The following is a 16,846-nucleotide window of genomic DNA, read 5'->3' as shown; positions in this document are numbered from 1 at the left end:
TTGTCTCAGGAGAGACAGTATGCTGCTGTCTGCCTGCCCTCCTCTGCCCTCCTTCCCTGTTCCTATCCTCCTGACCTACCATCCAGCTGGGCCAATGTCAAGCAGGGAACAGTGCTGCTGACACTAGATATGTGACACACAGAGGTGCAGGCAAAGAAAAGGTCTGCAAGGAGTCAGCCCTGCCTCCTGGTGTGTTATGGTGCTCCCTCCTCTCTGCTTCTGTGTTGAAAGAGCAAGAAATGGTGGAGATTCACAGAGACCAGTCTCATTTCTATAAACATACACCAGATTTGCAGATGTGCCTGATCTGGACATTCCCAGGACAGGCAAGGAGACCAGTGCAACCCCAGCTCATGTTCCTTCCCTGCCACCCCAGCTGCAATGATGACTGGGCTTCTCCATGTATCTTAATCCATGTGAAATTGATTCCATGGAGAGGTCCATAAAACTAGGCTAGCACTTTATGAATTAAGTAAAAGATCTCAGCATGGTGAGTATCACACTGGAAACTGGCCAGGGAAGTGGTGTGGCACTGATCACACACTGAGAATCTCTCTGTGTTCTCCATAATCATTATCCTATTTTAAAATAAGGATAAGATCAGCTGGACCTTGCTGCCAGCTCCTACAGGACAATCTGTAATCCAAGTAAAAGAGGCTATCTGCTGTCTGCATCTTCCTCTTCTATTTCTGTTCAGGGAATCTATGGAGTATCCATATTGCAATTTTCCAGACACATTTTGAGAAGGATAAAAAGGTGAGGGCTTACTTCAAAAGATGACTGCTCCTGTCAGAAAAATGATTGGTCACGGGGAATTTTCTCACCCAAAGATCCCCACACTTCTGTGCTTGTGTTCCTGCTACATTACTTCATTATCACCTTCAGAATAAGGTATTACAGATAGTTAAAGGATGCTTCATGAGTGACTCTTACCTTTCAGAGTGATAGTTCTGGGGCAATTGCCCTCCCCTTTCTTTCCTATGGAAAGGGCAGATCTGCTGTTTTAAAGTTCTGCTAGTGTTGCTAGTGGCCTGTTTTAGGAATATTTAGAATGTTTACAGTGGGGCTACCAGAGAAATGTGGCTTTTAAACACACATGCTCGTAAGAAAGGAACTCAGGAAAATGAGAAGATACCATTTTGAGAAGCATGCAGATCCATCAGGGCTTTGTAAGCTGTCCTGTCTGCACAGACCCATTTGAGCCCAGGGGTCCTAGGATGCCTTAGTGAATTGCTCATGACAGTCTATACAAATTGTGAGAGAAAAAGACTTGCCTTATTCTGACTATCCCAAACTCAGAAGTATCTCCCAGCCCAGACATGCTACCAGGGAGAAGCCTACAGCCCTTGCAGCTCTTGATTATACTGACTTCTTTTTCCTTTTGTTTTTGCTCTGGGAGGCAGGAAGCATTCTGCAGATTATGCCTAATGTAGATTTATCTTGTTATCAATTGACTTGGTAGACGATCTTGGAAAAGAGCTATTTTGAAGGCTGATTAGAAGAGTACCAGTGCTCCTTTTCTTAGTGGGAGTCCTTGGCCTTTCAGGCAAAGATGCTTTTGTCACAATGAAGTCTGAGGAAACATCCAAACTGGGAGGCTTCTTTTGACACTGCCAGTTTGAGAGGCTCCTCTTCCATGCCACTTCATGGAAATTTGGCTCCCTACAGGTGCCCAATTTCAAAATATTTCTGTCTCCTTCATGAGTTATAGGGCTCTGGAAGGCTGTGAGGTTGTCACACCTTCAGAAGGCTGCTTTCTGCCTGTTGTCATTGCCAATTAAAAGGCCTAGGCAATGGAGACTTGTTAAGGAAAACCTGTAACATTTGTAACCTTGCAGCCTTTCTCCCTGACTCACTGCCACAGCAATGGACCATGGTTTCAAGATGTAATCATGAGCTCAGACCCACGGAAAACCTGTCTCATCTTTCTGCATCTTGGTAGTCCATGTGCCTTACCAGCTGCTACTAAACCCATCTGCTTCTTGTCCAAGTCCCAGCAGGACAAAACTGTGCCATCATCTAGATGGCAGGAGAATGATGGAGAAATCCACAGGGCAAGGATTAACCCTAACCTTGACCCTGGATCCTTGCCATACATATTACAAGGAGTTACCAACCCTCTCTGCAAGCAGCCAGGCCAAACCTCCAGGAACAAACTCACATTTGGATTACCAGGTATTGAGGCAGATATAGCAGAAATAGGAAGGACTACTGAACTTAATATCTGGCCTCAAGACCACATTTCTTCCTTTCTCTATTTGTTTGAAGTCTGTATTGGAGAGATAGGAGTGGGGCATTTATGCAGATGTTATGATACTATGGTGGTGTTGTACTGCAGATGAATCACAGGGTAGAGGCACATACTAAAATGTCTTTAAACAGCACTGCAAGGAAGTTTTGGAGAGATCTTCTTCAGTGGTGCCCTATTTATATGCAGACGTGTCTGTGGCACTTTATAAAGGACAGTCCTAGAACTGCAACTGTGTCTGAGTGTGAGAGTCCTTGACTAGGTCTTATGGCAATGATCTAAAGGGGTGGTTTGTAGGAATGTAAGGACATTGTCAAGTTGATTTTAACACAAAAGTGAGTAAATGAGAGAAAAAATTCTATCAAGTGAAAGTGACCTTAGGACAGAAAATCACGCTGACATGGGAATCACCATGCAAAAGAGAGAGGTTTCATCACATCTCCCCAACAGCCACTGGGCTCCAATACCTGCAGCAGAATCTGAACAAAGCAAGAATTCTGCCCCAGGTCCCTGCATGCAGTCCTTAGGTGGAGCAAGAATAATGGAAGATCTCAAAATAGGAAGGAGAACCAACTGTTATGGCCAGTGTGGGAGGCTCCTGCTGGTTTATGTGTCTGCCCTTCCAGCTCCACATATGTAACCACTGTCCTCACCAATGGGTTCAGTATGAGCAAGGAGTACTCACATGGCAAAACGTGAAAAAGTGCTGTTGCAAAAGCACTTGAAACCAAAAAAGCATGCTTGGAAATAAATAAGGGGCATTGGGAAATTACATTCTGGCAACTGCACAAAGTGTGTGCATTTCCCATAGAACTGAGTAAAAATAGATTGTGTCGAAAACAATGATAAAAAACTCATGGGAATGCATGTCTGGCACAGTTTATATTCCACTCCTCGGGCTAAAGTTGGAATATTGAAAGTGTGGCACAATTACAAATTTTACTTTAAAAATGTAAATATTTCTGTTTCTTATAAAAGTATGAAAAATAATCACATACTTTCTTTGACAATCCATAAATCTACACTAAATGGCCAGTCTTAATTCACTGCAAGGTAACTGAGTTAAGACACTTACACTGCATTCATAGACAGACTAATATGATGGGGTCTTTAGATTCGGCCAAAATAGAAACAGCAATATCATATAGACAAATGCATGTGTGTTTATTTATACATGCACGCCCATTCATTTATAGAGAGATAAAAACACAGTCTTTCTCTTCCAGAATCTGTAAAGGTCATTACATTTTGATTATTTTTTAATCAAACGCACAGCCACAGGTTTGTACAAACAAACTATCCCGAGACAAACTGGAGACTTGACACTCCAGTGCACAGCTCAGACACATCCACATTTGTCCTTTAAGGTCTGCTAGTCTGAATTAAGGTTCTTCTCTCAAATGTAGCCCTTCCAACTACAGGCACACATCTTCCCTTACAGATTAGGCAATACCTGACCCCATCTTGGCTGATGCCTTTGGGACAGTAAAGTGTCAGTCATCAGCAGTACCTACCCCAGCCCAGGTGTGTGTAGGTATGCAGAGACACCCAAGCTGAGAAACATGTTAGGCTCAGAGTGGTGGTTTTACTCACTAATGCTATTTGCAGTTTCCACCAGGACAAAAGTCTGCAGGAATATTGTCATTACGTTAGAGTTCAAACTAAAGAAAATATTTCAGCTGGTGCCTCTTTAACCAATATTTGTGTAGACGATTTATTTTTCTTGCCAAGAATAACTGCTAATTTCCTCAAGAATATAATGAGTAACAACTAAATCTATCAGGGAAAAAAAACATAACAAAACAACAAAACAGACAAACCAGAACAACCCCACACAATAAAATCCAAACCCACAGAAAATAACCAAACTAAAAGCCCAACAGTTAGTGTTCACTGAAAAAGTTGCCTTTTCCCTAGAAGATATCACTTTGAACTACAGACTCCACGGCTCTGACTCCCTCCTTCTGGAAATTAGCTTCCAAGAAACTGAAGTTAATTTTCTTAATGACTTCTTTTTTTTATGAACACTGGCAGTTAATGAGAGGCATGGAATTGTGTCGTTCTTCTCCATCCAACAGCTATTTCTACTCATTTTCTCCCAGTTTTTGCCACAAAGTAGATGATCTGAAGGCTTCAGATCTAAGCTCAGGACTAATAGAAGAAGATATGCAGAGAGCAAGTTCATTTTTCAAAAATTATAGGATTGCCCAGCTCCCTCAAGGAAAAGAAGCAGAACTATCCATTCACTATCACTCTTTTTCATTTTAAAAAACCCCAAGCATCCACAGTAGTGACTGTAGATTTTTAAAAGCATATATGTATTATGATTTTTTTAACTAGTGCTTCACATTTCAGAAGATCTAAGAATTACTGCATCTTTGGGGATATTTTTGTGCTCCTTTTGTGACATGAAGGAGTTTGATTTTTCAAGAGAAGATGTTGAGCCATCTCTGATAAGCAAGACTGAAGCTATTCTTTTCCATAAAGGTGCAACTAGACTATACAGACTGATATCCTTCGTCTCTTAGATCATATAAGCCTCTTCTACTGAGCATGGTAACAAGTGCTTAGATAAAGGTTGAGAATTCTCCCAGTCTTTTCACCTCATGACATTTCCTTCAGCTTATGAATAATTCCTATGTCTCTTTTCTGCGTGTCTCCGTTTCTCCATATTCTTTTGAATATATGAACACTAAATCTGTACTTTTTTTTTACTGGTTTTAGGAATGCTTTATAGAGGGAAGATCTCCCACTCCCGTTTTTGATCTCCCTCTCGAAACAAGCAAAAATCTCATTAGTCCCTTTGTCTACAGCATTACACCAGAAATTGGAGTAAAGCTGTTTTTCCATTCTGATCACTAAACTCTTCTAGAAGCACTGCCTTCCAAGATAAAGTCCTTCCATTCTGTAGAAACATCTTGCACTCTTTCTTCTGAAGTCAATATATTAATAAGGAGCTTGTAGAGTAAGACTTTCTTTAAATGGACAAGTCATCCAGATCATTCCATGCTTCCCTGAGCTCAGTGACACCACTGTTCCACTAACTGGGTTTTGTGTCATCTGGAAGTTATATCAGCAACGTTTGTATTTGCTCCCATGTGATTGCAGGAGGTGTTGAATAGAAGCAGCCTACTGTCAATTCCTGGGGAACTTCTCCATCTGATGATGATTTTCTGTTGCTAGCTATTTGGAGAGATGTCTCTCTTAGCCATTTAACAGGTTGTGTTGACAGTGTATAATGCCATTTTCATAAAAATGTAGGGCATCAAATGAAATAAGATCCTCAAAATAGATGAAGTCTACTACATCTACACTGTAATTTTATTTCATTGCTTTTAAATTGAGAAGGTTTACTTTTAATGACAAATTCAGCATTCACTATATTGACTTTAGAAAGTCTAGTCATATTTCTCTGAAATTACAGGTGATTATGAGAGCCCAAATTGAGGCACATAAAAAGGAGCACTTTTCTAAAAGACAGTATCCTGTAGTTTCTGAATATCAAGGATGACAAACAACAGATTTCAATGGAAATCAACAGCTGTTCATTTACTGAATAGTAACACTTGTAAACAGAACTTGTAATAAGTCACAAAGCTCATACTCCCTGGAAAATACAGTTTGGGGTTAAAAAGGTTTAGGGTGAGTGAAAAAGCAAGCGGCTTGAGGTTAGAATATGTGATACTCTGCATTTCTTTTGAACATATTATCTCAGCAGATGAGGTGGATAGAACACTTGGATTCAGGACCAAGGTAAGCCAACTAGAATTTGAATTGCTGATAATCTGATACTCCTCCTCCTGAGCCACGACTTCTGCTCTCTTCTCCCTGAGAGCACGATGATTCATCTCAGCTCTAATCAAGCATTTAATTTTCACTGACTACATAGCACTACAAGTGCCTAAAAGGTGATAAAAGGGAGAGAAAATTAGCACTTGTTCTTGGGTGAACAGGTGCCATTTTGTGTGAGGAAACTTCTCAAACTGTATACCTGGTTAAACTGGTTGTGAATTGGTACTGAAAGTTGCAGGGGCTGTTTCATTTACACTGCTTTGCTGCTATTCTGTTTCTTCAGGTGTATTCCTTCCATCCAAGTTTTGAACTTGGCTTTTCTGTTTGCTCAGGGAGAACCTTCATTGGCATAAATAACAATTTTACTGGAGTATGTAAATGGCTACTTGGTTCTTGCCCTCCTAGATTTACAGTAGGCAGGGGAGGAGTTAAGTGGTTTGAATCCACAGAACAATAAGCACAGGCAGAGTAAAAGGTATGAGATGGAGAACAGGAGATTCAATTGAAGGAAGAATCATGAGGAATGTGTTTGAATTTGATCCATGCATTACAGGCACTAGATTCTTATATTGTTTACAGAACTGAACATTTTTCTGATAAATAGATTTGGGTTTGGTAATGGATTTTGTAATACCATAATGGTGACATATCATGCTAATGAGAACAGAAAAGCGTGAAACTGTGGATCTACATGACTGCAAGTTTTGATATTGGTGGAAAATTCATGGCTGGATGATTGCTATTAAAACAGTTGGAAAATTCAGTGAGCAAGATTTGCCCAGTAAGCCAGAAGGACCTGAGAAAGAAAAAAAAAAAAAAAAAAAAAAAAAAAGTCAACACATGTAACATTTTAAAGGTATTTTGGAAGATCAGAAATTGGTACATGCTTATTCTTTTGAACTGAGGTTGTTCTAAACATACAAACCAGCTATTGCTCAGTCAAGAGCCAGCAAGAAAAAACATTACTGTATAGCTGAAGAGATTTTGAAGTCAATATAAAACATGGCAGGATTTGAAGATGTCTTCTGAGCAGCGTGCAAAGTGCATCTTTACTTAAAATTTCAAAAGCCTGGACAAAAGATTTAAGGTAACACAAAGCAATGATCTTTTGAGCACAGGAATTATAGGGAGTAACATCTCCCAAACACAAACGTGAGTCTTTTCCTGCTATGCTGAATCAGGCAGAGGTCCAGGCTTTGCCCTGTGATTCTCCAGTGCAATATGAACTCTTTCCATGGAGAACCACTGTGGGAATTACTAGGCTGCCAAATTGAGAGAGACTATCACAGATGCTGAGATCAGGATCTCTTCCTTCTGGGCTAGCTGTGCAGATGGTCCAAGCACACAGTAACAGTAGTTCCTCTTGCCTCACACGAGGTAACAAACAGCAGGATTTAAAAGCCTTTACTCCACTAGTGTGCTTGCTAAAGTTACTTTCCCCAGGGGAAAAGGGCTTTGCCCTGGCTTACAGCCCCCACACTTCTGCCCCTCTGCACACCACCTATGGCACTGTGGGTTTAGCTGGGGCTCACTGGGAGACACTTGTTCCAGAGCATATCTTTGGAAGGACTGGAGATAAATATTCTTATCAGGCAAAACATTGAAAGCTGGCAGAAAAAAAACATGCTTGTAGTTGGATGTTGGATGGACTTTGTTAGGTCAGGTTTACTAAATTTACTAAATTTGCATTGATCCTCGTAAAGACAAAGCTTGAAAGTCTGACAGTTCTCCACTCTGTGCTCTGTTCATTGTCTTCCATGTGATCAGAAAATATCTCATTATGAGCTCTGACAAAGTATTCCCAGCCACTATCTGAAACATGCCGTCTGGAATTGTCATATGGGAGACACAGTGCTTGCTATTTCTCACCCTAAAGCTCTAATCTCCTAGTTTTTCACTGCTGCACACCAGGTGAAGGGACAAGAATGACTTGCAAAAGCAGGTAAGCAGTGTGTTATGGAAAGTGCATCTGTTGGCTAGGAGGAAAGGAGATAATAAAGTCTTTAGGTGATTTCCTTGGGAATTGTGAGGGGAATATTCTGCCTAGTCCTTTCTCAATACAGAATGATTTCTGTAGGTTGTATATTCTCTTTCTTTTTAAGAAGATATTTACAGCTGAACTAGAATGGCACATAAAAATTAGTAGCAACTAATAAAACTCACTGGAGAGGTGTGAACCAATACTTTCACTATCTAACTGTTCACTCTGCTAAACATAACACATATTTTCGACAGCTGTCCTCCTTATGAGGATTTAAAAGCAATTTAAATATCAATACAGGGTCTTTGGAACAAAAAGCGTCTAAGGAAACCAGATGACACAAACTTGAACTACAAAATTTGCTGCCATCCTTTGAGACACACAAAACTCAAGCTAAGTTTCACTAGACACAAACGTTTTGGGTTGTTTTGAAAGGTTTTTTAGAAAGAAGCATTCTTTAGTTCTGCCACTTAGGAATCCCTTATTCAAATTATCCCAGTTTTGCATATAAACATCAAAGGCTGGCTCTTGAGGATGTCCTCAGAGAAGTGATCTCGTTTTAAGTCTGGGAGGATGGGAGTCTGACAAACTAGGGGAGCCCTTTATGAGATGGCAAAACACACTATGCTGTTGCTAAATTCCTAGAAAAAAAGATTGCCTTCTCTGGCTAAGATGTACCTCAGGGATGACAACCCTTTTAATCCTGGAAGTCTTCATTAAATGGAATATTATATGCTCACAGAACACCTAGTGCCTGGAAGGCACTAATTACTACCACTTCCCTTCCTGAGGACTTCCTCAAAGCTTAGGTATGTCTCAGCCTGGTCACAAACAGATCAACCCTCTCAGGGGTGTGAGAAGGTTTTGAAGCTCCCAAACTTGTGAATGAGCCCATCTGGCATTCCTAGCTAACCCACCCTCCAGAGTGACTAAGGTATGCACCTGTCCAAGCCGTAGAGATGTCAGCTCTCCTGCTACTTTCGATTCTCAGCCATTTTAATGTGGCTTCATGCTGCACCAGCAGTGCTTCCAACAGGCAGCTGTGCTCAGGGCATGCCAGCACTGGGGCATGGCATGAAGTGGGGGTGTGCTGGCAGGGCTGGGAGCCCCCTGGACACTGTGGCAGTTCTTAGAGCCTGACGACAGAGCAATCTTCTGCAGCCCAGAGAAAACTCATGGTCTGGCCCCAGATGACTTAGCTTGACTTTGAAGAGGTTCCTCGAGCAGGACAGTGCTAAACAACAGTGATTTTCACTTAAAATAAATACTTTATAATGGCCTGCAGAGTAAAATGAAGCCACAAGATGTTGCTCGAAGGTATTCCACAGCTCCACTAGCAGAGGTGTCTCCTGCCTGTTACAGGGCAGCAATATCCCCCACACAGGCATGGTTTATTCATTCACTGATTTACCTGGTCTATAACACTTTGAAGATACAACTTGTGAACCAAGCTCCATTTGAAAATACATACACAACCAGAACTGGGTTCCATTTGGAAATGAATTCAATTTAAAACTGGCTTTGAGATCCCCATGTGTGTGAAAAGTGTCACAGAGATTGCTGTGTTTTGCTGTCACATAATTTTTTTGAGGTCAGGTCTTTCAGTATCTTGCTACTACAAACTCACATTTGACTGCTTATCTTACCATTATGTGAAGCTCATTGCAAGGCCATTTGAGTAATGCTGAATGTTTAATGAAATCAATCATCAAACAGCCCTGTTGTCGCAGCCTTTGACGTTTTAGCAGTTAATTTGCTTGATGCATAAAAACAAGAAACAAGACTACGACAGATCTTTCTGGAACCCCAAGACTTTGGCCAGTGCCCAGAGGTAATAACAAACCGGGGAGGATGATGCAGTTTTCATGCACTCCACGGACCTCGCTTTCAAGAGGCGTTGAGTGAAGCATTAAAAACATGGCACCCGTAGTTGCTACTTACTCTACTTAAAACATTTAAGCTTCCTGGTGATGACAAGCAGCACCCACTTACCACTGTGCTGAGTAGTCTCTGCAGCATGGCTTGGAAGAGTGTCTATGCTGAGCGTTGGCACTCAGCAGTGTTTAAATTGGACTTCTTCCCCCATTTTTAAACAATTGTTTCTTTCTCCAGCTAAATTTTTTCGTGGACCTTAAACAACCAGCTGACAAACAGGATGCTCTTGCTAGCACGACATCACCGCTCCCATCCTAAATAATATGGATGAATATAAATCGACAGCACTTCCATGCGTAGGAACGATGTGGAGATGAGCTTTAAGGTGGTGCATGGCCGCGAGAAAGCAGAGCAGTAATCAGCTATGAAACGCTACATGCACTGCGGTCCTCCCCTGAGCGGGGACATGTCCGCTCCTCGGGAATCCCGCCGGCGGCCAGCGCGGATGCCCGGACGCCCCCGCAGGGAGAAGGCGCTCAAGGCTCGGGTCCCCCAGGGTGGCGGGGGCCGGCTGTGGCCGGCGGGGCCGTGGCCCGGCAGGGCAGCCCAGGCTGGGGCAGAGCAGCCCAGGCTGGGGCAGAGCAGCCCGGGCTGGGGCAGGGCAGCCCGGGCTGGGGCAGGGCAGCCCGGGCTGGGGCAGAGATGCCCGGGCTGGGGCAGAGATGCCCGGGCTGGGGCAGAGACGCACGGGCTGGGGCAGAGACGCACGGGCTGGGGCAGAGACGCACGGGCTGGGGCAGAGACGCACGGGCTGGGGCAGAGATGCCCGGGCTGGGGCAGAGCAGCCCGGGCTGGGGCAGAGACGCCCGGGCTGGGGCAGAGACGCCCGGGCTGGGGCAGAGATGCCCGGGCTGGGGCAGAGCAGCCCGGGCTGGGGCAGAGATGCCCGGGCTGGGGCAGAGCAGCCCGGGCTGGGGCAGAGATGCCCAGGCTGGGGCAGAGATGCCCGGGCGGGGGTAGAGACTCCCAGGCTGGGGCAGAGACGCCCGGGCTGGGGCAGAGGAGCCCGGGCTGGGGCAGAGCAGCCCGGGCTGGGGCAGAGCAGCCCGGGCTGGGGCAGAGATGCCTGGGTTGGGGCAGAGCAGCCCGGGCTGGGGCAGAGACGCCCGGGCTGGGGCAGAGATGCCCGGGCTGGGGCAGAGACGCCCAGGCTGGGGCAGAGACGCCCGGGCTGGGGCAGAGACGCCCGGGCTGGGGCAGAGACGCCCGGGCTGGGGCACTGACGCCCTGCCCGGGGCAGAGATGCCCTGCCCGGCCCCGCCGGCTCCCGCGCAGCGGCGGGCGGGGCGCGGCGGCCGCAGTCCCCGGCGGGAGGTTGTCATGGTTTCCCGGGTCACATGTGCTCGAGGTTCCCCCGGCGCGGGGGGAGGAGGCGCCGCCGCCGAGGCTGCCGGAGCCGCTGCCCCCCGCGGGCCCGCCCCCCGCCCGCTCCCACCTGCGCCGCCGCCCGCCCCTTCCCGCTGCCCACGGGCCATCCGCCGGGCGCGCCTCGTCCCCCGGGCCGCCGACCCCCGGCCCCGGGCTCTTCCCCCCCTTCTCCTCCTCCTCATCCTCCTCCTTCTTCTCCTCTCCTCTCCCCTTCCCCTCTCCCTCCCCCTTCCTGGCCGGGCTGCGCCCCCCCGGCCGGCCCCGGCATGAGCATCTCCATCCCGGCGGGGCTGACGGAGCTGCTGCAGGGCTTCACGGTAGAGGTGCTGCGGAGCCAGCCCGGGGACCTGCTGGAGTTCGCCCTCCAGTACTTCGGGCGCCTCAAGGAGGAGGCGACGACCGCCAAGGCGGCGGCGGAGAAGGAGCCGAGCGGCCGCAAAGCGGGCACCGGCCATGACAGGGGCACCCAGCCGCCGCGCCGGGGGCCCCCCGACGCCCGCGGGGTCAACTTCGCCGAGGAGCCCATGCAGACCGACTCCGAGAGCGGCGAGGACGAGCAGCCGCCGCCGCCGCCGCCGCCGCAGCAGTTCCCGGGTAAGGCTCTCCCGCCTCGCCGGGCCCGCTGTGGGGGCGCGGGGGGCTCGCACAGCCGCCGCCCGGGCTCAGGGCCGGGCTGAGGGAGCCCCGGGCCGGGCTGAGGGAGCCCCGGGCTGAGGGAGCCCCGGGCACCGGGCTGAGGGAGCCCCGGGCACCGGGCTGAGGGAGCCCCGGGCACCGGGCTGAGGGAGCCCCGGGCCGGGCTGAGGGAGCCCCGGGCCGGGCTGAGGGAGCCCCGGGCTGAGGGAGCCCCGGGCTGAGGAGCCCCGGGCACCGCGGGCAGACACCGCCTGCGCTGACGCCAAAGAGCGGAGCCCGCGGGAGGGTTCCCGTATCCCGCCGCAAACTTTAACCTCCCGGGCTTTTCCCTGCTGTTCGGCTGGGTGTTTGGCACACAGGTATCACCAGCTTGTAGCGTTTGAGCCTGTTAATAGTCTAGCAAAGATCTGTCTGTATGTTTCCTTTTTGTAAGAACAAATCTGCGTTCTGTAATTAGCGCGGGGGTATGCCTACCTCAGAAAACACCTCTCATGGGCATGTTACTGTATTCACGCACTTGATTAAGCGTTTGACGTAGATGCACTTACATGTTTTAAAAAAAGTAGAGCACAATTTAAAGCATAATGTCTTCCTGAAAGCCACAGTGAAATTTTCTGCATTTAGAAGGGCCTGTGGAGCAAGTGTTGCTGTGACAGCAGAGAACATTTGCAGTATCTTTGTGTGTGAAGGTAACACCGATCTACACGCAGCTAATGACACCTTATCTTTGTGCGGCTGACAGGTTTTATTTAGAGACTGTGTCAATCCATCTGCTGGTGTGGGTTATGGGACGGGTAGGAGCTGTCTCTGAAAGGTGCACAGTGCTTTGTCTTTGTGTCATGAGCAGCCTGATTGAAGGGTCACTCCATAAGGTTAGATGGAGAAGAGGAAAGCGTCCAAGCATCTTCATCTTTTTTATTTTGACACTAGCTTGAAGTGTATCTCATCAGATCATCAAAGCAGTCATCCCTCCGAGTCGTGCTGGAGGTAGATTGACTTACCAGAGTACAGAAGGCAGTTGTTTGTTAGTTGAATTTCAGTGCAGGTTTTAAAATATTGTGCTATATGTGCGTCTTATGAGGAAATGTAGATAAACAAGTAGGCGTTTAAGAAGTGGGTAAGTTTTCAAAATGCTTCATGTTACCCCATAAGACAGTCGCCATTCTTTTCATCTGTTCTTTGCAGCTATACCCACGTGTATTTCATGAGAAATTGAATCTGTCAATCAGGTTCTGCAGATTTATGTGGCAATTTTAAACTCCAGTGCTTGTGTGAGATTAGTAGGAATATGAAAATTTGCTGTCTTTGAAAACTGAAATGGTCATATAATGTGGAAGAAAAGAATGAATATCTTAATTTGCTAACACTAGATGTGTTTTTCAAACATTAATTATTCTAACGTCAAACAATCTCATTGGTAAATGGAGAACTGGCATGTTGTATGGTGGGAAGTGCAGAAAAGTAGTTTTATTTATTAGTATGTATGTGTTACATACCTGTAACTTTACAGGGTGCTCTAGAAAGCTTTCTAAGCTTTTCTAATGAATACCTGTAATCAAGATTCTTTTGACAGTCTTTGTTGTGCTTTTGAAGAGGGAAAGCCATTATTGTAAATATTCTCATTAAGGGACATGCTAGAATCTTTTGGTTGGATGAATTGATCTACTTGTTTGACAAAAACCTTTTAAACTGCCGCATTTTTAAGCTTAATATATTTTGAACATTTCATTGTATTATGATCTGTAAATTCTGTCAGTTCAAAAAATTATTAATTAAAAGAAACAAAAAATGAAAATATTTGTGAAGCCATGTGAAGGTTAATAAGAAGTAACTCATGGCAAATGATTACTGATAGTGTGCTTGTGTATGTGTGCATTGTGCAGGAGTGTGTGTTTTAAATTCAGATTTTATGTCTGCCCTGAATATATTCTTCTAAGGTAACATAACAATGCGTCCACTCAGCCTTTTGTTAATAACGGGAGACATAAAGGCTACTACTCAAATGTTTGTTTAATGAGTTTAAATACTGATTTTAAAGCATATTTATTTTATGCTTTTGCTTTCTGTTTTTAGAAGTAGCAATTCTTAAGAACTGAAGTTTGGGGGAAAGGTTTTAATTTTTTTTTTTGCCTTTATGAATTATTAAACTACTTCTTGTATAAAAAATTTATCCTGCTTGCATCCTTAGGAGAGGACAATAAATTTGAAAAGTTGATAAGCAAATGTAAAATGAAAACCTCTGTGAAGGAGGTTAGACCTGGTGGTGATACCTTTTCTTTGCTAAAGCCATACATTTGAAATGTCAAATAGACAGTATTCCTTAATTAATTTGATCAGAGTATGGTTGAGCTCTCACTGTAAATGCTCCAAACCTATTTTTTCCCCTACTAAATATTTCTAAATACCTACAAGCACTGCAGCTGAACTCTTTGTCAGTATTAGTTTTGTCCTTGAAATGTATTTTGGAAGGTACATGAGCATTATCCTGTTTCAGAAATGATGAGCTGAAGCATAAGCTGTGTTAAAAAGAAAACACCCTGTACTCGGGATTAAGAGTTTTATGTGAACCTTGAATTAACCTCTGTTCAGCTCTTTGCTGTGTCCATTACTTCAGCTGCAGAAATCACATAAAGGTAAAAGCAGTTGCCTTGTCTGGAGGGAGAATTTTTTTGTATCAGTGTCATAGTTTTGAATTGGCACCTGGAGTTAAGGTGACCTCAGAAATGACATTCTTTATGTTCAGAGCGTTTAGATTATCCCCTTTGGAGCACACGGTTTAATTTGGGAATGTTTTTCAGGTTTTCTGGTTGATTTTTTTTTAAATATATTTAATTGTCCTACATGGGTGTATTAGCATTAATCAGTTATAACAGCTAATTCCTACTGACACTAAATTGAATAGGAAATTACATAAAAGTGAGCCCTCTTTTAAAAAATTTGTCTAACTTTTAGCAGGTCTGAAGTGCATATTAAGATTTATTATACTGTGTCTGCAAAATTTGAAAATGCTCAATTAATTATTTGTTTCTTTTACAGTGACTATACTTTTTTTTTTGACATTACAACTTATGTGTTAATTTGCAACTTATTTTGGTGGGCAATAACTCATGCAGTTTGTAACAGTTGTTTTAGAATATTTGCCATAGATAAAAAAATTCATGTTTCATCTAGCCTTAACATGAATTAGTAGGGGAGTTTTTCAAGGTAGCATTGCTGTTCTTTAAACTCAAAAATTGCAGTGTTGTATGTTTCATTTGGCATAACATAGGCTCTGTTTACTTTATTTTTCTTTTGTTTTGTTTTACTTCGGTTTGTTTTGGTGTCTTTCTCAGGTAGTGGTGTATTTTAACAGGAAAATACTACAGCTGTCCCTCTCCTCCCCCACATGCTTCTGTTGATGTGTTGGTTGCTTTGAGTTCCTTCTTTGGAAACTTGAGCTAGAAAATGCAAGTCTGTATCTCAGCTTAACCCACTGATTGTGCCTAAATAATATGAGATCACTGTTTAGGTAAAACATACATATTCTACCTTACAATACCAATTTTAAAGGCATGTCTTTGCTTTAGTTCATTTATTCAGTCTGAAGTGCTTTACAGATGTCATATTCATAGAAATTTTGAAATAATAGGTGAGTTGTAGAAAACAGAAAAAAACTTTGCACGCAACTACATTTGTGTCATATAGATAATGGGTAGATTACAGCAGTGAAAGGGTTCAGTAAGGACAAGGGAACAACATAAAAATACCTACAAGCTGTAGTAGGATATCCTTAAATCAGGGGCTGTATAGAAAAGCATGTGAATTTCTTATAAATGTGTATATTCACACTAAAGTCTGCAGTATGATGGGTAACGGCTGAAATCATTACCATCTGATATGTACTTAGCCAACCTTAGAAATGAAGTTTTAATAATTTCTATGGTCACTCTTTTGAAATCCAGAAAGAAATAAAGCATTCTTTGTATGGCTATAAGGACAAACCCAGTGGGCCCAGGCTGGAGCTGCCTTACTGTGGATGCAATTTGAAGAGACGAGTTTCCAGCCACAACCAGTCCCTTGTTGGAGCACTCCTTGGCAAGGCTTTGGGCCATATCTCCTTTCAATTTTCTGCACTGTGCCATGTCTGCTGTCATTCAGAGAATAGCATGTGTAAATTAAATGTTCAGGTGGGTGTTGGGGAAGAAGATGGATTCTGGCAGGAAAGAGAATTCCAGAATGCACTGAATCGGGTGCCTTGCTGGTCCAGTGTGCCTTGGTCAGGGGTTGGCTACTGCCTGCTCTTCTCTACTGGTGTACACAGTCACCAAACCACAAAGCTTTTATCCTTACTTCAAAATCTATCCAAATCTTCAAAATAATGCAGATTTTTGAAACAATGATTTCCGGTATTTTTGACAGGAGCAAACTGAAATATTTTCTTTCTGCTAACACTTATTTTAGAGAGTAAATCCAAGCAAGCTGGCAGTTGTCTGGGGTTTGTTTGTATTTTTTTTTTTTTAATTCCTTAATACGACACAGGTGTTTTATTCAAGTTGAGATATTTGTCGTCAAAAAACTTAGTCTGACAAAATTATAAGAACTAGAAATGTGAAGTTGTAATATGTACCATTTAGTAGCCTTTGTAGTAGGGACTGCGGTTCCCTCTCAGACATGTATCTCCTTGGGATTGTAGATGAAAAGAATACTTTTGACACAACCATTTTTGAAAAAATAAGTATGTTCGTATTAATAATTTAGTTGAAATGATAGCAGCCTCCACTCAAAAGTATTTATGCATCCTTGCTCAAAATTAAACATTCATGAGTGGAGGTGTCTCTGCTGGCTAATATTCTGTTAAAGTTCGTTAAGTGTATTGTAGAGAAGCAGGAGAAAATTTCAAAGAACTA

The 16,846-nt window shown here is 44.0% G+C and overlaps 1 protein-coding gene across 1 annotated transcript in view; it reads left to right on the top strand.

Annotated features, from left to right (window-relative positions):
• Nucleotides 1-11,552: 11,552 nt before the first annotated feature.
• The window catches only part of PRKAR2B (protein kinase cAMP-dependent type II regulatory subunit beta), a 78,016-nt gene continuing 72,722 nt past the window's right edge, over nt 11,553-16,846 (top strand). Inside the window, exon 1 of the mRNA XM_066318695.1 lies at nt 11,553-11,918. Coding sequence (XP_066174792.1) covers nt 11,591-11,918 — 328 coding nt within the window. The 5' untranslated portion in view covers nt 11,553-11,590. The remainder of the gene's footprint in view (nt 11,919-16,846) is intronic.

The sequence above is a fragment of the Sylvia atricapilla genome, chromosome 5 (assembly GCF_009819655.1).
Source record: "Sylvia atricapilla isolate bSylAtr1 chromosome 5, bSylAtr1.pri, whole genome shotgun sequence".
Lineage (NCBI taxonomy): Eukaryota > Metazoa > Chordata > Aves > Passeriformes > Sylviidae > Sylvia > Sylvia atricapilla.
Note: the sequence above shows the minus strand (reverse complement) of the source record. Positions and strands in the feature narration are given on the sequence as shown.